Source organism: Callospermophilus lateralis, chromosome 18, assembly GCF_048772815.1.
Source record: "Callospermophilus lateralis isolate mCalLat2 chromosome 18, mCalLat2.hap1, whole genome shotgun sequence".
NCBI lineage: Eukaryota > Metazoa > Chordata > Mammalia > Rodentia > Sciuridae > Callospermophilus > Callospermophilus lateralis.
This window is the reverse complement of record NC_135322.1, coordinates 4,140,052-4,161,817: the sequence shown is the minus strand read 5'-3', so window position 1 is coordinate 4,161,817 and position 21,766 is coordinate 4,140,052. Positions and strand designations below refer to the sequence as shown.

The following is a 21,766-nucleotide window of genomic DNA, read 5'->3' as shown; positions in this document are numbered from 1 at the left end:
AACTGAGAACCTAGATGGTTTCCATTTGGTATTCCCATCTTGGGGCTTCCCCGTAGCCCTCTGGTGATTATTACTGATCCCCAAAGAACCCTTCCAACTCAGTTGGTGCCAGGGACCTCCTAAATCCAGCAGTCTCTCTAGGGCTACCTCCTGGGGGGGTCTTCCTAGCAAAGCACCTGTGAACTGCAAGTGACTGCTGGTCATGAGGTGACCCAGAAAGCCTTTGTGGGGAGTTATGGCCACACCCATGGAGCAGCCACCTTTCAAGGTGTGCTACAAGAAAGAGGCATCTTCCACTGGGCACTTCAGCTCCAAAGTCTCTAATACCCCAGGTGTCATCAATTCGTGAATGTAAACCACCTCCCAGCAATAGAAAACCAACTCCTTATACCCACAGCCAGGTGGCCACTGGCCTTCCTCACATCTCTTTTTGGGCAGGGGAAGGCCACCTTATGGGAGGATTCGGCATCCCAATCTGAAACTGTTAGCCTGGGAAGGGGGAACACAGCCAAGGTGAGAGCCAGGAGTGGTTTTTCATTTCAACACTCTGGTTTTGAAATGAAGCTCAAGACCAGAGTTGAAACAGAACTTGAGCTATATTCCTCCATCTGGATTAAGCAAGCTGCACTCCAATAAGCCTGTCATCCTTGCCTTTAGATATGTGGCCACCCTTTTTTTCAGAGGGTGGGGGTTTTACGAGGGATTGAACCAGGGGGCTTAACCAAGGAGCCACATTCACAACTCTTTTGTTGTTGTTGTTGTTGTTGTTAGTGAGACAGGGTCTCACTGAATTGCTTAGGGCCTCATTACATTGCTGAGGGGAAGCCATTGGGATTACAGGCATGCACCAGAAACCCAAGCACTTTCAAATGGTCACCAAGTGTCTGGTATTTTTGAGAGAGATATTTTTTAAAAGGCCAACATGTGCCCAGTATATCTGATAGAGATTTTTTTCCCTAAAGGCTAACAAATACTTGATATTTTTGAAGAAAAAAAATTAAAAGAGAACAGAAATCCTAAAAAAAAAAGACAGGTCTGTTGATCCATTTCATTCACCAAAAGATGCCCCATTTATTAGACACCAAAATATAAAACTGGAGTATGAGATGCAACTGAATTCTCTGTTTCTGCAGGCAGCTGAGGCAGGAGAGTTTCTCTATCCCGTGGGGTCTACAGTAATGTGTTGTAGTTCTTAATGGTGGGAGAGGCCCTCCAATGTTAAAGCAGACCCCAGCAGATCAATAACAGTTTCTTCTTCCTGGATTCTTGTATCACATATTCAAACTGAAAAAGTCCAGAGACAAGGAGGAGTGAGTATGAAAGGAATCACCCAAGTGCACAAACCAAACCACAGTGGAAGGAGAAGAAACCTGACAACTGTTGCCACTTGAGTGTGGGAGTCCAGGGATTATATAGCATTTTGGGTGAACGCTATTGGTTCACACTTAGGCTCATCAGGGTTTGAAAATGAACTAAGGCTATTAGTTCAAACTAATACTAAGGTTGAAAAGTACTGACACTACTGTTAGTCCTGAATGCCACTTGGGTTTGCCTTTCTTCCATTTCCTCCATGCTTCTCAGAAAGCAGGAGGTTGACATCAGCAAATTGCACATGCTCAGTCGGGGAGGAGTCCTGGAGCTGCTCTACAAAGAGAGAATCACTGCAGCACAGAATGGGGAGGCAGAACGACAGCCTGTCAACATGAAGGTGGCCACCACATGCCCAGGTGTGGACATGGGGAACCTGAAGGATCCATGAACCTTAGGAAAAGCCTCAATGGGAGAGAAGGACTTGGAAAACTTTAGTAAATAAACAGAACAGGACAAGACCACCTTCAGAGAACATGTGAACTCAAAGACGAAGAAGACGCAGGGCCAGGCTGTAACCATTCTACATTTAGAGTTTGGAAACTAGGAAAAGTCCCCTGGAGGAAACCAGGTTGCTCATCCTGACAGGGGACACTGGTGACTGGAACAAGTAGCCCAGGGGCAAGTCAGGCTCTTCCATAATCGGCCCTGTCCCTGGGACAGCTCCTAGGTGCTGACCCTGTTATTAAAACTCACCTTCTTCCTCCTGACACCACCTTCAACCAGCTTTCTCAAAGTGCTGTCTCACAGTCATGGGAAACTTCCTCTGGGTGACACCCTGCCCACTGGCCCAGCTGCAACACCCCGTCTATTCCCACAGAAGGAGGGCAGCAGTGGCCCTCAGGGAACATCATGACAGGGTAGAGGACCAAGCTGCACTAACAGGATCTGCTGCCCCTCTTCATGCTGCTCCTGGACAGGCAGAGTCCTCCCGCTTCAGCTCCCTGAGCCCTCAACCTGCCACTAACAGCATTATCCCACAATTCTGCACTGATGTCGCCTGGCTTTGATCATTGTCTGAATGGACCGCCTCTTCCTGAATCATGGTCATGACAGCTTTACGTCAAGTTGACTGGGAATAGGACAGAAGGATTCTTCACCTGAGAAGAAAAGGGAAGCTAGAAAAATGTAGAACAGGAAACCTACAGTCTACAACACCATCATCAACTAGAACCATACTGTCTGCCTCAGTCAGCCTGGCAATACAGATCCCACTACCTGGAAATGTCCCCACAGTCCCACTGCCAGCAGGACACTAGAGAACTGCCAGCAGGACACCAGAGAACTCCCAGCCTGATCTCTTGTGCTCTCTCAGCCCACCTCACTCAGTTCTCAACTGATCTCTTTTTCTTTCATTTTCTGGTCCTAGGCGGGGAACCCAGGGGTGCTCTACCACTGAGCTACATAACCAGCACTTTTTTAAAAAATGTCTTTAGTTGTCAATGTATCTTTTATTTTATTTATTTATTTACTTATATGCAGCGCTGAGAATCAAAACCAGGCCTCACACATGCCAGGCAAGTGCTCTACCACTGAGCCACAATCCCAGCACCCCCCAGCCCTTTTTATTTTGTATTTTGAGAAAGAGTATCACTACGTTGCCCAGGTTGACCTCCAATATGGGTTCCTCCTTCATCAGCCTCCCAAGCAGCTGGGATTACAGGCCTGTGCCACCATACCTGGATTCACCTAAAATCTAACTTCCCTAAGCTCTTCTTTTCCTTATAGCTTTCCTTTTCCCTTGGGAAGATTTTATCAGAAGAAAATTCCTTCTCCAGGCCTGGCCTCTCCTGAACACCTTGGGCACCATCAAAACAACAGAGAGCTGAAATCTGTACTGGATGACAGCAAGGAACATCAGCTTGGAGTCTGCTCCAGGAGGAAAGGCGCTTACCTTGTTAGAGTGAAGGAGAGTTTAATGGAGGAGAACAGAAAGAGAACAGAAAAGTAAGCATCTGGAAACTTCCAAGTGAGGAGGGGCTCAGGGACAAGGCAGACTGAGTGACAGGCCTCCTCAGGCAGCAGCCCAACGGGGCAGGAAGTGCAGAAGTCAGAGGTCAAGGAGGATTCAGAGTTTTCCCTTGGAGAAGGGCCTGAAGTGGCAATTTCATAGCACAGGAGTGGAGAGGTATGAAGAAGGGAATACTTGGGATTTGTAGGAAGAAAATTATGCCAATAAACTTCAAGGCATGGGCTAATAAGGAGGAATCAGATCCCAGAGGAGGGAAAGAGTATATTTTTCTATAAATCCCTCCAAAGAGGAAGGTCTGCACCAAGAGGCAGATGTGGGAGGAGCTGCTCACCCCACCTTCCCCAGCTGCTCTCCCTCTCACCAGGACTGTTCACACCACGGGTTTCATCTCCCACTGTCCATGGTTCTCCTCCTGGCAACTTGGAGAGGGCATCTGGCTTGCTGGCTTGACACCCTGTTCATGGGAAATGACAGACTCTTGGGCTCATTCTATTGGGCTGTGATCTGTCAACAGAACAGAGTGTTCTACTTTAGCAACTCTGTGGTTGACATCTGCAAAACAAAGGCTTTTCTCTCACAAGGGACACATTATAACTGGCACAATGGCACATGCCTGGCATGGTGGTGCATGCCTGTAATCCAGCTACTCAGAGGCTGAGGCAGGAGGATCCCAAGGTCAAAGCCAGCCTCAGCACCTAAGGTAAACTTAGTGAGATCCTGTCTCAAACAAAAAGCTTGGAAGATTTAGGTCAAAGGTATTTCACCCCTGGGTTAAATCACCAGTACCAAGACTTTCTTTCCTGTGGGCAGCACTATTTTCTTCCCAGATGTAAACCTTTCTGAGATTAAAGTGGACCCTCTTTTTATTCTGATTTGCTCCATGGGCTTCACATGCAGAGGATCCATGAGTGAGCTGCAAGCCCAGTGGAAACGGGGCACTAATGGAAGGAGGAATGGATTACTGACCTCTGACCTGCCCAGGGGCCCCCTCCTCCTGACCTCAATGCTGTCCCTCCTGAAGTGCACCCCTTAGGTTCTGTCCATTCTGTAGACCCAGTGAGACCACCTTCCAGAGCCTGCACTTGCAACAGCCCCGCCCACCTCCACCTGAGGCTTCAAGGCCTCCACACCAGCTCTGCGGCACCCTTTGTTCCCTCCCTTTGCCACACCTGTGCCCACGCACTTCAGGCATCTGGTGGGCACCCCTTGCCTTCCATCACCTCCTCCTCTTCCTTCCCCGTGGATCCATATCCACCTTCATTCCAGTGTCCTCAACCCAATTCTCATGTCCTTGGAGGCCCTCCTTCAATATCTCAGCCCCCAAACGCTGGGTGGCATCCACCACCATGTCACTGTTCCCACCCCACACCTGTGTCTTTCCTCTGGTCCCTCACTGCCTTCTCTGCCTCACTCCATCCTTAGCAGCTCTTACGTCTTCCTTTCCCACACACCAGCCATGATGGCCTTCCACCTCTCCATCTCTGTAGCACTCGCTATTCCCAGGACATCACCACCTCACCAATAGGCTCGAGTAGGTTTGGGTTTTATAAAAATTCTGACAGGACACAGGTTGGAGCTCCTGATGAGAGGAAGTCCACTTCCCCTTCTTGATCAGCTAATTGTGTCCACATTCAAACCACTTCTCTGACTGGCTTTCACCTGGGTGGTTTTTGAATACCACACAAGTTGCAGTGGGCCAGTACCAGAGTATCAGGGCCTATGACATTATTCACATTAATCAACCCACAGGGTGTTGGCAACACAAGTGAACCTCACTCTGCTTCCCCTCTGCCCAGCTTGCTGCCACCCTGTCTCTACAATACCACCTGGGTTGTCCCCTGGCACCTGCTCTCCTTTGCTGCTGCAGGTAAAGAAGGTTTCTGTATTTCTTCTATTCCCATGAGAACTTGTGGTGTCTGTCCATCAAAACAATCTTTCAATCTTACAAAACATATACAACCCTTCCCTGAGTTCTGAAATCCTTTGTGAATATTGTGTCCAAGATTTTTTACACACTCCTGTCCTTCACCCACTTTAGCCCAAAGTCACTGTATTATGTCCTTCATTCGTATGACTGATAAAACAGACAAAAGGTGATTATTCCCTCTACTAAACTGCAAACTCTGCCCATTGTGAACTCAAGCTACCCAGGGAATTTTAGAAACACCAGACCCTTTAGCCCTGTGCAACTGCCTGCTGCCATTTCCCTCCTTCTTCCTTCCTTCCGTCCCACCCCCTGAGCCCCAGGCCTTGCGCATGCCCCTAACCCTGTGACATCTGTATTCTACACTCTCACCCTCACCCCATCACACTCAATCACACCTGCACACTCTCTAACTTTCTCATGACATCACATAACAAAGGTTAGAATACTGTTAAAATGCTGTGCATGTGAAATATTGTCCTGATGTCAGTGTTGGGGGTGGGGATCGATATAAAGGGCATCCATGACCACCTTCATCTGGCATTGACTGACTTGGAGACATGCCCAAGTTTATGGATGGCAACAACAGGTGACTGGGTGAGTGAGTGAAAAGGAGTGGTGCTATGAGTGTGCTGGTGTCTGCATTTCAAGTGTGAGTGAAGGAGCAAGGCAACTATGAGATCCTGGGAAGTCCTGTGTGTATCAGCATTTGACTGAGCATGTGAGAGGGCACACATATGAGGCCACACGTGCAGGTGGGGGGGGATGTGTGATATGGCCCTACAACTTGACTGCAAAGAGAATATGTACCGAAGACTTAGTGAACCCCTAAGTATTGTTGGCAGGTTGAGGGGAAATAAGTAACCAATGCAATACCAGGATGTACCAATGATTATAAAAACACCACAGGATGGGGGTCACCATTTCTTTAAATCTCTCTCTGTCCTCTCTGGCTCTTCCAAGTGCTGTATGATCCCATTGCTGCCTGGGACCTGCCAGTGCTGTATGAAATCATATTTCCAGCTAAACGTGCTCACTTTGATTTAAGGGAGCCTTCTGCAGAGACCAGGAGGGGGACTGAAGTGGAAAATTAGTCTTGCCCAATAAGATCAGGCCTTTGCCTTTAGTTGCTGGGCAGTGGTCTCCAGGCACTGAAATGTGATACCTGAAGGGAGTGGCTGTGTTTGCCTGGAGCTTGGCCACCAGACTCTCTAATGATGTGAACTGTGCTGGGTTTGGGCTTCTGCCATTGTGAGTGCCATGTGAATGCCTAGCCTCAGGAGGAGCCAAGACTAGATACAGCCATGTGGACAGTGTGTGACAGGCTCCAGGAGCAGCTCTGAGCACCAAGGCCCAGGTGAGCTTCCCTGATTGACGATATCTAGGAGTGTTGTCTCATATGGTGACTCACAGGGAGGATAATGGGAAGCTCCACACTGAGCACCTCTCCTGGACTCTGCCAGTCAGCGTCTTCCCTGGGCTGACTATAACCTGTATCCCTTCTCTGTAGTAAACCATAAACAGGGGCCTAATAGATTTCTGTGAATTTCATGAGTTCCTGAAATGATTTTGTGATTTTTGTGAACTCCCAGATTTAGATCAGCAGTAATTATGAACCCTTGTGACCTGTGTCCCTCAAACCTCTCAGTTGGCAATGGATAGGGGATTCAGGTCAAACCATCAGGAGCAAAGGATAGAGTTTTAACTGTTACATTTCACATTTATTCATTATTTACATAGCCTATGGGTTCTTATTTTCTTAGCAAACACAAGTATAGATAATTTGGATAACCACCCAGTGTTGTTGGGTTGAGAAGGCGGCATTTGCTAATGTGATGCTTCTTGATGAGCACTTGAATCCCACAGTCAAACCCCCACCCACAACCCTGTCACCCCTCATTATGAGAAAGGGAAAAGGACTTACCTGGGAATCCTCAGCATCCATCCTGTGCACCTGCAGACCCACTGGAGCCTGCACACTTAAGGTGGCTGAACAGGGATGTGCTTGGCACAGAGGCTCAGTCTTTGGATGTCTGACCCCAGAGCTGCTGTTAGGCTTGGAATCAACAGGCAGCCTGCTCTGGTGCCCTGGTTTTGGAGGAGAGGATGATTAGAGATTCCTTATTCCATCCTGATCCTCTAAGGAAAATTAATATCTTTGTGCTGTCTGACAAAAAACTAGAATCAAGGACCACAGCAGGAAAATACAAAGGTAGGACTTTCCCACCCACACTGAGAACTTACAGACATTTTAGGGAAAGAAATCCTGCAAAAAAGTAGGAATCTAAGCAGGAATCTGAGTTTCTTCCCTGAAAGGCTGAGCAACGGGCTTCAGGGCCCCTCAGTGCTAGAACAACAGGGAGATGAGTGGCTCAAGCTTAGCCATGGCATTAAGGAGAGTGGGAGGACTCAAAACCCAGAGGGATGGGGCTTTTCTGAAGTCCCTCTCTTCCTAATAACTGGTCCTGCTCTCCTGTATCTCCTCCACGCCTTGCAAAACATCATGACGAGCCCTGGCTCCCAACCACGTCATCCCTCATACGCTGGTTCTCACAAGGCATTGGGACCGAAGACTGCTTATCTCACAGTAGGGCCGGTTCATCTGCCTTGTCTTGGCCAGACCTGGGTCCAGCATGTTCCCGGGAATTTTCAATCAACCCACTCAAAATAGAGGGAATACAACCCCTGTCCACCAGGGGGCAGTTGATCACAGCTTGGAGCACAGCCCAGGGGTCTAGATCATCCTCACCAGAGGTTCACTGTGGTTGGCTGCAGGAAGTCCACCCACTCTAGGATCTCCTTATATTCTGTTTTCTCCTGCAGGATTGAAGGTTGGAGTTCACCTGTGGATTTCACACATGTATGCTGGATGTCTTGCTTCTGCACCACCAGCTGCTATTTATGCTGGGCTGATATTTTCCCAGCTGGGCCACACATGTCTACTCTTGTAGTACCACAGAGCACAGGTGCTTCATGCAGTCATAATTTGGGAGCTGACCTTTGGATATCTCCAGGCTGTATTGGCTGCTTCAGGACTCCATGAATAATAGTGGATAAGGTCCTGCCCATTTCCCTGGGAGCTGGTTATGTCATACCCCAGGTCACATCACCGAAACCCAGGTCCTTCCAAGTGCTGGGGACAGGTTCCATGTTCATAAAGCTCGATCCCCTTATGCCTCCACTCAGTGCCCATAAGCATATGCTCCAAGTGACCCATCTGTTGGCTGCTCTCCAACTGAGCTTTCCTAGTGACAAGCTCCAAGGCCAAGGGATGGCTGTGATGACAGCATGAGGTGTCACAATCAGGAGCACTCACCCTGGGTGTGGTCTGCACTCTGCATACCCCAGCCTGCCTGAAGCTGAGGCCACAGGGACACAAGGATGGGCCCTGTTCTGGGTCCCAGCCTCTCCCCGGAGGGGAAGGGAATGGGGAAGGAAGGGAAGGAGACGGAATTAGCAAGATTTGGGGTCAGGAACTCAGGAAAGCATGGAGTCCAATAAGACACACAAACCCTCTTCAAGTCCCTCAGAGATCACGTATCACAACTTTTGGCACATTTCATAGAAACCCTGTCAGCTTCCAGGGATCATGGGAAATCAACAGCATCTCCCAGACTCCTCAACACTCATTCTGAAGTTACTAACAGGAACTCATAATTGTCTTGGTAATTAGCAAGTGTGGAGCAAGTTTTTCAGCCTTGTCCTGGGCTCCCCAGGCCTGCACTGTCATTGCCTCTCCAGGTGAAGTGATAATTGCAGCCCTGAGGGGAAGTGAGGTCACAGGAGCACAGACCTTTATCTCAGGGTGCAGCTGCCTCCCTCCCTCCATGCTGGCTGTCAGGACCTCACACTGAGCTCACCACCTTGCACACAAGAAGCACAGTGAGTGGTTTCAATATTGGTATCATCAATAAGAAAAAGAAGTCTGAGGATGTGCTCCTGTATGCAGAGGGATTCCGGGATAGAAACAGATTCTGTGGAGAGGTAGACTAAGGAGAGAAATAATTCCTTCAGTAAAAGGAGAAGTGTCCCTGACCTGATGCCTTAAGTTATTTAATAAAATCACCACTGAGGATGTTTGTGGGTGAATAATATCATTGATAGTGAATTCTGATTTGGAAGGGGCTTAAGGACTGAAGTCAGCAACTAACATATTCTTCACATTATTTTAGACAGAACTTAGAATAAATTTTTTTTAATTTCCACCATATCCATGTATGTAATACCTTCATTGCCTATAGTAAAGATGAAGATGGAACTCTTTCTGTGCAGAAACCAACACCTGGGACTGTTTCTGGGGAAAAAAGTTGCTCTTTTGCAATTCTGATACAATCCACTTAAGTGAGACAGGAATCACGTCTCCTCTGAATGCCTGTGCTGTGATGGCTGAGGCGAGACTCTCTTCCTGCTGGACACACAGAGAAGGTAACATTATAGTGATGATAGTGGTTTTCAGTAACAAATGAATCTGTGTTAATAATCTGTATTAATAATACTTCAACATTAATTACAAACTCGTGACATTTTATTTTTTATTTCATTTCATTCAGTGTGCAATTCACACGCTGCAGCTTCTACTGACATACCTCTTATAGTGAAATGTCCTCCATAAATCCTAGTTCATTACCGACAATTTCACTAATACAGCTGTCAGTGCACAGGAGCTTTTAGCCTGAAAATTAGTGAGAACTTCATTTCTATCCTAAAGTACTTTATCAGATATTAGTATTTCCTATTTCATAGTTTAGGAACAAAGTATTATTTTTGAACAATTCATTTATATATTCCAGTATATTTTTATTCCAGCAATGACAACCAATGGATATTTCTGCTATGGAACTAAATCTTTGTTTAGAGGACATAGTCTTCCATTCATCTATTATAAATTTTAAAATCACACGATTTCCTGGCATCTGTTTTGGTTCCTCATGTAGAGTTTTTCCTCCTTATGCATTTTTAGATTTTTCATTAATGCACTACTGTTACACATAATACTGAGGCTCATTAGGAGAGCGTGGCATACAGTTTGTTCCACTTTAGTCCCTAGTACTTCTCTTTTCCTTGCCTCCTCCCTCCCCCTGTTCCCTGTGGAACTAACCCTCAGCTCAGTCTTGCATTCATTAAATCCAATGTGGACCCAGGGCAATTTCTGGAGGACACATGAGCATGCATCAGATTGGAATTACTGGATAGAGGTTTATATCTTAGCCAGTAAGAGGATACCACCAGTATTGCCACATGTTTGCACCAATTTTAACACCCATTGCCAGTTCATGAGATCCCTGTCCTATCTCCATCCCTGCCAATCATGGAATTGCCTGCCATTTTATTTTAAATTTAGGTTGGTATGTGCTTATACTATGGGATGGTTTAAATAAAGACACTGAACATTCCCCCATATTTATTAGTCATTGAATGATGTCTTTTTATCTTGAAGTACATATTAGAAAGCCTTGCCTGTTTTGTCCTATTGTAAATTTTGTAAGACTGTTGGTGCAGGATACATCAAACTCATTCACCCTGTGTATGGCATTTGATGAGAGTTAATTCTCAAGGTAATATTCCCTGACTTGTCATTTCAACCATATGTTTACTGTGTTTGTGCTGTTTAATATACATTTTCTTACCTAAGACGACAGAAATAATTTTTGCGATTTTAAAAACTCCATTCCTTATACTTAAAAGTTTAGGTCAGAAATCCACTGAGATCTGATTTGTTGTTTGGTTTGAATGGAGATTGAAGTTCTTTTGCCAATGAGACTACAAATATCATTCATTTGGAAATGTTAAGTGCTAAATCCTTTCTATGCATTTGCTCCTACTTTTCATTGCTCCTCACAGGATAGCCTCATCTGATCATCCAGGCTCATTTTTTCTATAAAGCATACTGTTAATTCTCCCCAGAAACATGTGCATCTTGAGGTCTTTGCAATCCCACAGGTGCATGCAATGAAAGTTACTCTTGGTGTCAAAAATTATTTTAAGAAGGGGATTTCACTATGTTGCTCAGGCTGGTTTCAAACTCCTGGGCTCCAGTGATTCTCCTGCTTCAGCTCTGCAGGTAGCATGTGGATACAGGTGCTCACCACTGTGCATGGGTACAGCTATTCTAAAGAAGTCATTTAGCTCAGAGGAACGACTGTTGTCAAATTTAAAGAACAATATGCTGAATGACAAAACGGCCTCCAGCAACATGGCTATAGGCATAACATTCTTATCACAGAATGCTGTTGGAATTCTAGGAAATTTCTCTCTGCTTTATTATCATTTGGTTCTTTCCTGCAATGAGTGTACATTGAGGTCCAGATATTTGATTCTCAGGCACCTGACCATAGCCAACTCCTTGTTGATTCTCAGTAGAGGAATTCCCCAGACAATGACAGCTTTTGGGTTGAAATATTTCTTCAGTAATTTTGGATGCAAACTCATCCTATACATGCAGCGAGTGGGCAGGAGTGTTTCCATTTTCATGATCTGCCTCTTGAGCATCTTCCAGAACATCACCATCAGCCCCATGAACTTCTGTTGGAAGGATCTCAAAGGAAAAGCTCCAAGGTACATTGGCTTCTCCATTTCCCTCTGCTGGATCCTGTATATGGTGGTAAATTCCATTTTTCCTCTCTATGTACTTAACAAATGGAGTAGTGAAAATCTGACAGAGAAAAGAGATCATGGGTACTGTACTTCTACAGTCCGTGATAAAATCATAGACTCATTATATGCAGCATTGTTTGTATTTCCTGAGGTTGTCTTTTCCTTGCTCATGATCTGGTCCAGTGGCTCCATGGTTCTCCTTCTGTACAGGCACAAGCAGAGGGTTCAGCACATTCACACCATCAAAGTTCCCCCCAGATCTTGCCCTGAGTCCACAGCCACCCAGAGAATCCTGGTCCTGGTGGGCACCTTTGTGACTTTCCACACCCTCTCCTCCGTATTAAATTTGTATATTGCTCTATTTTCCAACCCGGTTTGGTGGTTGGTGAAAACCAATGACCTAATTTCACTATGTTTCCCCACTGTCAGCCCCTTTATTCTCATGAGCCGTGAGTCTACTATATCCATTTTATCCAGGCTCTGCTTTGTTTGAATAAAAATTCAGTCTTGCTGGGTGCTGTGGCACATGCATGAAATTCCAGCAACTCAGGGAGCTTAGACAGGAGCATTCCACATTGGAGGCCAGTCTAACAAGTTAGTAAGACCCTGTCTCAAATTGAAAAAGAAAAAGAGCTGGGATGAAGCTCAGTGGTAAATCACCCCAGGGTTCAGTCCCAGTTTCAAAACACAAGTCAAAAGTTGCCTCATTGTATCATAAGTACATAATTGCATGTTTTTGCACAATGTTCAAGGGTTTCGTTGTTCTTCATACTGAAAAGAGCAATAAAGAAATGGATGGAAGAGTCATTTGACTTTCTAACCCTAAAGGACACAGGGGTCCTCAGCTGGCTGATTGTGGGACCCATGTGGCCGTGGTGGAGGGGAACACAGCTGGTGGTCCTCACCCTATGCAGAGCATCCTGTAGACAGCCATCCTTGTTCCTGTTACTGGACACAAACGGAATGGATGAGTTCCCAGTCTTTCCAGGTCAGTTGGATCACATGGTTGACCAAGTGCTACACTCTGGAAAGTTAGCCTAGAGCGAATGCAGTGGAGAAATAAGTGTGGACCTTTTCAGAGGATAATTCTCCTTAGCATTGCTAGTAAGTTTATAACCCCCAGAAAAGTTTTGTTCCAAATCGTCTTTGTTGGATACCTGTTAAAACAGAGCTTGGGAAGACAGATTCAGCATCAACTCCTGGAATTAATTATGTTTTTCTACATACTGAAATAAAGATAATGTTCTCTCAGGGGCAAGGAGCAAGGAAGATTTGTTAGCAGCTCTCCTTAAAATGTTTGTTTCCCTTCATTAAGGGATTCTCAAGTGTGATGCAAACTCCTTTCCTATGTAGTGTCCACCTGGGCCACTCCACATACCCTGACCTCAATTGGTGGAAGAAAAGGAATTTGGTGGGAGCACAGTCCTCCTGCTGCCTGCTGTGCCACAAGGAAGGAAGTTCCTGGTTTCTCAGTCGCACCTCTTCTGCTAAGATCTGTTCAAGGGTTGCAGCATAATCTGACACTTTCACATTTTGTGAAAATACCCACAGCTGTCTTTCAAAACAGGTGGATAGATGGGCATGTCTTACCTACAACCTTAAAAGGTAGCACTTACCACTCTCCATATCAGAATACATTTATGTATTTAGGCTAAGTTATAGCCTTAGGAGAACCAATTCATCTACAAACAGTGAGGTTGCTGGTGCAGGTAGGGATGTTAGTAAGATCAGAGCAGGTCCCACAGGTGAAGAACTGCAAAGGGTAGGGGAAGATCCATGAGGCTTCCTGGGTGAAAGCAACATGGAGGGACATTGGGGACAAATGATTATTATAAGAGGATATTTGTTTATGTGCCCTACACTGTCCTAATATCCCTGTCCCTGACTGTCACCCAAATGATATCTTATGAGAAGGTCACGATTCATTGAGCTTTTCCTGTGAAAATGAACTCTTTTGGGAACATTTGAAGGAGTTTGAATTTGAATTTGCTATTTCTTTATAAATCTGAATGAGAGTATTTCTACAGATGATTTTAGTTTGGATGACACCAACTTGGTAAAATGTTTTTCTAAGCTTTACATTTTAAAAGACTATATACTAGAAGAACATGAATACATCTAATGTTCAAAGAAACCAGTAAGGTTAGTGTCACAATTACAGAGATTTTCTTATACTATGTTTCACTTTCAAAGTAAAATTAAGGATCCATAGTCTATGATAACAATAATTACAGATCTGTATAGTTTAGCAGTACTAGCAAAAACAAAAAGATAGCCTTAAATCTCTTACATATTTAGAAAATGATCAGATATAGACTTAGTTCTTATACAAACAAACATATTTAGTTTCAGATATATACTTATCTCTAGTCACATATATTAGGTTATTCATGAAAACCAAGCCTGGTCATTTTGTCATCTTTTTCTCTGCCAAAGAAAGATCCTAAAGCAATGAGCATTACACACTCAACATTTAACACCTCTCAAGTCTGGTGCAAATGGGTACTCATCAGTGGGAGGTTTCTTATGAGACAGAACAGGCATATTGTAGGGTGTCTGGCAAGGCTGACTGTATTCATGTTTTAGAAATTTGTCCAGAAGAGAATGGATCCCCATTAATGCCTCACCCCTAAGGAAAGTAATTATTTTTCCTGAGGCAAGTTATCTCCTCCTTAAAGAAAACCTTGGTAAGACCACATGGATCAAAGGGCCTCACTCAGGTTTAGTAGAGCTCCAGCAGAGCAGGCCTTCTTCCCTTCTCCTGGGAGGTGCTTCTAATGGAGCACATTTAACTTACATGATAAGTCCTACCCAGGAGGGAGTGGACAGTCTGGCATATACAAAAAAACTGTGCCTTAATCTTTTCCCCTCAGGGTGCACTCAAGGGGTTGGGGCACAGGCTGTTGTGGAGCCTGCTCTGTCTCTTACATTATCATAATGCCACCCACTTTAAGCAAGTTCCCCCACTGTCACTTGTGCTCAGAGCATGGTTTGGGGACCTTCTTCTTACAGGAGCTATTGCTATTCAATGGAGGAGGTCTTCTCCATCCTGAGTATTAGGGTTAATTTAAGAGCCCTTGCAGAGACTGCCAGCAAAGCCTAGGTTGACTTTTGTTTCTGTTCCCCTAGGCATATACCATAAAGGCATTAGCTACTAGTTGTGAGGGTGTATATTTGTTCACCCTGTACATTGAAATTTCTTGTTTGTTTGTCTAATGTCCAGAGTACTCTGTCCAGTGAAGGCCACATAGACCTAACGGAGACTGTTCAGAACTCCTCTCTGCAGAATCAGAGGGCTAAGACACAGGCATCTGCACACATGCGAACTCCAGAAGGCACCTGGATTTTAGCTCTGTGGGCAATAGGCAGGGCTGCACCCATAAGAGTCCCCTGACAGATGGATTATCCTGTTAGATTTTAAAAGTGGAGATCATTTTTGTCTTCATATTATAATCCAACAAGGTGGAAACCCATTGCCATGTCCCTTGTGACTGTCAACCTTCACCCTCTGAAAAACATGAGGGTTAATCACCAGGCAATCAGGACAGTGGGCCTCAATTAAGGTTTTCAAACATAAAGTCCTCCCCATGGGATGGAACATTCCAGTCAACTCCTTTGTCCCTGTGTGGTGGGGAAATGAAAGTGGGGTAGACCCAAATGGAAGTTATAGAAAAATTCAGACTCAAGTGCTTAAGGGCAGAGCCAGTTAGAAAGTCACAGGCCAATAATAGCCCTGGTACCCTCCCAACACCTGTTCAGCAGAGAGTCTAACAATTGGCTAAACACTTTTTAATACCTGTTCAATATGGACTCTGATCAAAGCCTTTAACCAGAAGCCACAAATCCCAAGACTAGTACAAAACCTCACCAGATTCCCCTGACATCATGGGAGTTTCATATTTCTCCTCTCATTCAAACAAATCTTACTCCTTTTACTTACACACTCTGCTACCATCTGTGGATTTCACTCTTTGAACACTTGAGACAGGGACCCAGAAAGAACTCAACAAGGTCTACAGCTCCCTCAGAACCCATCCACCTGCACAAGTGGTATATGAGCTCAGTTTTCAAACAGGGGTTTTATTCCCTTGGACAAAAAGGGGCTGGTAGACAGGGCAGAGGCCAGGTGCTCTTTGACCATGTCGCTACAGCCCAGGCAGCTTTCCTGGAGCTTTCCCCCAGCTCAGGACTGGTGTCCCTGACCCACAGCAGGATGAACTGGGACTTCCTTGGGCCCAACTGAGTAACAGTGCTGTTACCTTTCGGATGTCCAGTTGAAGTCCACATCCTTGGTTTACCCAAAACAAGGATTGAGCAAGACACAGAAATAACAGGACAGTACAAATTTATTGAAGGTACAGATAGTACTGTTAGGTAGAGCAGAGCCTTTTGAGCATCTTCCAGAACATCATGATCAATCCCATGAACTCCTGTTAGAAGGATCTCAAAGGAGAAGCCACAAAGTACATTGGCTTCCCCATTTCCCTCTGCTGGATCCTGTACATTGGTGAATTCATTTTTCCTCACAATGTGCTTAGCATTTGGAGTAGCAAAAACCTGACATAGATTTTGGGTACTGTACTTCTGCAGGTTGTGACAAAATACCAAATTAATTATATGCAGCATGGTTTGTATTTCCTGAGGTTGTCTTTTCCGTGCTCATGATATGGTTCGATGGCTCCATGGTTCTCTTTCTGTATAGGCACAAGCAATGGGTTCAGCACATTCACAGCATCAAAGTTTCCCCCATATCCTGCCTTGAGTCCAGAGCCACCCAGAGAATCCTTCTCCTGATGGGCTCCTTTGAGACTTTCCACACCCTCTCCTCCATAATAAATGTTAATGTTGCTCTGTTTCCCAACCCCATAGGGTGGTTGGTGAACATCAATGACCTAATATCGGTGTGTTTTCCCACTGCCAGCCTCTTTATTCTCATGAGTTGTGAGCCATTCTACTTATTTTATCCAGGCTCTCTTTTGTCTGCATAAAAAATGCAAAGTCCTGCTGAGTACTGTGGCATGTGCATGAAATCCCAGCAACACAGGAAGCTGAGAGAGGAGCATTCCAAGTTCAAGACCAGCCTCAACAACTTAGCAAGACTCTGTCTCAAAACTGAAAAAGAAAAGGGGTTGGGATGAAGCTCAGTGTCACTCAATGGAAAAGCACCCCCAGGTTCAGTCCTCAGTACCAAAATATATGTCAAAAGTTGCCTAATTGTATCATAATACATAATTTCATGTTTTTCTACAATGTTCAAGAATTTAATTGTTCTTCATACTGAAAACATCACTAGAGAACGGATAGAAGAGACACCTGACTTTCTTACCCTAAGGGCACCTTCAGCTGGCTGAAGATGGGACCCACATGGTCATGAAGGAGGGCAATAGATCGGATGTGATGCAAACTTCTTTCCTGTGCAACTCCACCTGGGCCACTGCAAACCACCCAGACTGCATTGGATGGAAGAAAGCAAAGCTGGTAGGAGCACAATGCTCCTGCTCCAGCTGTGCCACAAGGAAAGGAAGGACATGGTTTCTCATCTAGGAATCATACCTCTTCAGCTGGGATCTATACAAGAGTTTCACATTTTGTGAAAATATTCACATCTAGGTTAAAACAGGTAGAAACATGGACAAGTCTTACCTACACCTTAAAAAGTAGCATTTATTACTCTCTAAATAAAAATAAATGTATGTATTTAAGCTAGGATGTATTCTCAGAAGAACCAATTCCTCTATAAAGAGTGAAGTCCCTAGTGCAGGCAGAGACAGACATGGGAAAGATCACAGCAGGTCATAGAGGTGGAGAACAGAAAAGGGGGAGGGGAAGATACATGAGTCTTCCTGGGCAACAGCATCATGGAGGGACTTTCAGGAAAAGCATTTATAATAGGACATTAATTTATTTGCACTCCATTGCCCTAATATCTATGTCCCTGCCTGTCACCCATATGCTATCTTCTCAGAAGGCCACATGAGTTGCTGGGTTTTCTTTGTGAAAATAGACCCTTTTTGAAATGTTTGAAGGAGCTTAGGATTTAAGGCTTTGCTTATTTAAGGCAAAGTCTAATTTTATGGAAAAGCCAACCCCTCAGGTATTATCACAAATTCCTAGGGAATGGTCAACACTTAGAGGCTGTGGCAGAGATGTGGTAAATTCTAGATTAAAACTAGACCCATCTAGTAGATGGGTTGTGTGTGGAATGAATAGACTTCCCTCCCATCCCCCCCAAAAAAAACCTTTCACGTGATGAGAATGCAGAGGAAATAAAGGGAGGCCCAGGGATGAGGAGAGGTGGAGCTGGCCCTGCACATCCTGGGGAATGCTCGCTCTGGAACCTGCCTAGAGGCTTGCCGAGAGGCTCAGGCCTCACCTTCCTCCAGTGGTCTGCCTCAGCACTCCCTCACCTGTGAGCCCTGGCACTCAAGGGCATTTACTAAAAACACCCAGGGCCACTGTTAACAGTGAAGTGTTGAGGGAGGGACAGAGCACAGCTGTGTGATGGACAAGAGTGAGCACAGGGCACAGGGAAATGGACAACAGACGTGAGATGGTGGAGCAGAGAGCCTGGAGGGCCAAGTCTAAAGATGATGGAGGGGAGAGAGGGGGAAAGGCAGAAGCATGTCACGTGTTGCTCCAAGGTTAAGGCCAATGCCAGGCTATGACTACAAAGGGAAGAGCGGGCCAGAAAGGCACAGGCATAAACCCATTGAGTTCTGGGTGGGTGGAGGCAAGGTGACAGGAACAAGGGTGTGATGGCAACACAAGACATTGGCAATGAGGGCCAATGGTCAGTGGGAAGCATGTGGAGACCTGCTGTGAGCAAAGATAAGGAGAGGAGGAGCCCACCTTGGTGGACAGTGACTGAGGTGGATTCAGAGTGTAAGCAAAGGAGATGGAGCCTGGGAACAGACATGGGAAGGGAGGAAGGATGTGCACAGGAAGGGAGGGAGCCAAGGGAGGGGACCCTGGTTGTGAGTGCACTGAAGCACCCAGGAGCAAGGGGCAGGGCTGCAGGGTGGTGGATGGTGGTCAGGGGCAGCATGCACTTCACAGAGGAGTGGAGGGTCCTGGAGGTTGAGCACTGTGGATTTGAGGGTGTTAGGCAGAGGACACAAGGAACAGGCTGACACTAGATTTGGGAGTACATACAGAGAAGGGGAAGGAAGATAGGTGACAGAGTTTACAGGAGCCACTGAAGGCGAGAAGGATTGTGGTCAGAATGTGGTCCTTGGAACAGGGAAAAAAGGTTTCTGTTTTGTCCTGGTTTTTGTTGTTGGGGTTGTTTCTTTGTTTTCAAAAAGGTTACAGAATGTAGGTCCGGGAATATATATTAGAAAGGGTGGGAGGAAGTGAAGGACAATAAACGCTTATGGATTTTGAAAGGTCACAGCAATGGAGGGATGGAGGATGTAGCCAGACGTGTAAGGAAGAGAACCTCAACGGTCTCCTTTCCTCCCAGAGCCTGACTCTGCAGCACACACTGTTCACTTTAGCTTGGCACCTGTTGCATACATTGTGGCCCAGCAGACATCCAGGGCAGAGGAGACGCTTCCAATAGCTCAGGTGTCTGGACAGATACCAGAAGATGCTTTCAGGATCCTCCAGGCCTGACTCCTGGCTGCAAAAGGCTACTTTTAAAATGGTGCCCAACCTGGGTCTCCGCTCCCTTCCTGGGCTCAATGTAGAGCTGTCAGGATGACCGATGTAAGCAATCCACTGTGGACCATTTACTTTCTTCTCAGGCTAGACCTCCACATCCACAGATGCATGCACTCAGGCTGACAGCAGGATCACATGTCCTTGGAGCCAGTGGATACACCAGGCCAGTCTGCACCACAGCTCAAAGAAGTCCTGCAGTCACGACTTTCCCAAAGGATTCCTAAGCAGCAGCTTCAGTACCCAATCACTGGTCCTCCTGTCTGCAGAACAGCTCCCCTGGAGCCCACAGACATCTGAACCCCAGCATGCTGGAGGACCTTGGCCTGCACATAATGCCAAGGATTCCCACAGGGTCCTCTGACCCTGACCCTCTGGCGCTCACCTGAGTGCGCCCACCCAGTCTGACCCACAAGTCCCTGTTAGTCCTATGGACCCTGCTTCCTCTGCTGCTTATGGACACTGTGAACAGTTTCCATTGCCCAGAGCTCAGCACATCCTCTCAGAGCTGAGCCTTCCAGAGGACCAGAGCGAGGACCTGGCCACCTGCTCACCACAGCTCATCTAGTGGCTGTGATTAAGAATTCACAGCAGAAACCACCTTTCTTGGGTCACCTTCAGGGCTGTCTCTAGAGTGCAGAAACACAGGAGTGGACTTGCTGTCCACCCATCCTGTCATCTAAGTTAGGGTGGCTGGTGGACAGTGACCACTGCAGTGCTGTGCAGGTGCAGTGCAATTGGGAGGCAACATCGTCCTGGACAGCCATCACCTCTGTATCTAAAGCTCTGCAGGATGCTGGGCCTGAGGGTCCTAGAGCAGGTTTAGGGCTGTAGGTCTGTGGTTTTATTCTGGGTGGGGCCACAGAGGGAGGTGGTTAACAGTACCATCAGGAAAGTATAGCATCTGCTGAGAGGTTTTATCTTGAATGCAGGAGGAGTGCTGTCCAATGCTCTTATCATCTTCATGCCCTAATGAGTTTTTTCTCCATTAGTTGGTTCTTGTTGTGAATGATACTGCTCATCAAAGAGTGAATTCATTTCCAAGGTAATAGTCACTTGGCTGGGTGCATTATACCTTTTAAATTTATATTTGATTATTAAAAGCAATCTATATTTACAGAACAAATAAGCCTATAATTAGGATTTCTCATTATACCTTTTCTGTGCACACAAAGTCCATGATTGTTACATTTTTCCATTAGTATGGTCTATATCACAGTTAAAAAACTATATATAATTATGGGCTACAATCCATACTTTACATTGGAGTTCACTCTTTGGAATTGGAAAATTCATAGTGTTATAGACCCATTTTACTACATCATACTGAAGTTTCAGCATCCTAAAGATCCCCTGTGCATTATCCATCTATCACTTCCTTCCTCCAAACCACTAACAACCACTGATTGATCTTTTCAGGGTGTGTCCAAAATTGCCTACTTCTCAATATCAAGTAGATAAGAGCTCTGCAGTGTGTAGTCTTTCAGATTGCCTTCTTTCATTTGGAAATTTGCACTACATCTCAAAGTCCTAGAAAAAGAAGAACAAATCAGCAGCAAAAGCAGTAGAAGGCAAGAAATTATTAAAATTAGAGCTGAAATCAATGAAATTGAAACAGAAGAAACAACTGAAACAATTGACAAAACAAAAGGTTGGTTCTTTGAAAAAATAAATAAAATTCACAGACCCTTAGCTACACTAACAAAAAGAAGGCAAGAGAAAACTCAAATCACCAGCATTCATGATGAAAAAGGTAATATCACTACAGACACTACCGAAATACAGAGGATAATCAAAAATTATTTTGAAGACTTATACTCCAAAAAATAGAAGACATTGAAGGCATCGACACATTTCTTAAGTCATACGATTTGCCCAGTTTGAATCAAGAAGACATCAGCTCACCCTCTTGCACTGATTAAGCCCCCTTGCTCCTGTGCAGGTGTGAAGAGGCCTTCCTCCATCCCTGCAGAGCTCCTAGTGACATCTAGTGACCACCTCTATGTCACAAAATCCAGTCTCAATAAAGCACATTCATTTGTATACCCCTGAACATTTCTTGGAACAAATGAAAGGAATACATGCTGCAATCTGCATAACAGTGATGGAGGAAATGATGAGAAAAATAATTATGAAATAAAAATAAACCATGTAACATATTGGCTTATATCATATTCTGAAAGTAAGATATTATCCCTTGGGAAAAATACTCTTCTGGTAAAACCGTTTAATCATATGGATCACTTATC

General features: G+C 45.3%; 1 protein-coding gene and 1 pseudogene across 1 annotated transcript in view; one reads left to right on the top strand and one right to left on the bottom strand.

Annotated features, from left to right (window-relative positions):
* The first annotated feature begins 235 nt into the window (after positions 1 to 235).
* Positions 236 to 12,417, top strand: LOC143384211 (vomeronasal type-1 receptor 4-like; annotated as a pseudogene).
* Positions 12,418 to 12,858: 441 nt separating this feature from the next.
* LOC143383736 (zinc finger protein 766-like) overlaps positions 12,859 to 21,766 on the bottom strand; it is a 48,277-nt gene continuing 39,369 nt past the window's right edge. The window contains exon 4 of the mRNA XM_076838631.1: positions 12,859 to 12,895. Within this exon, the coding sequence (XP_076694746.1) occupies positions 12,891 to 12,895 (5 nt within the window). The 3' untranslated portion in view covers positions 12,859 to 12,890. The remainder of the gene's footprint in view (positions 12,896 to 21,766) is intronic.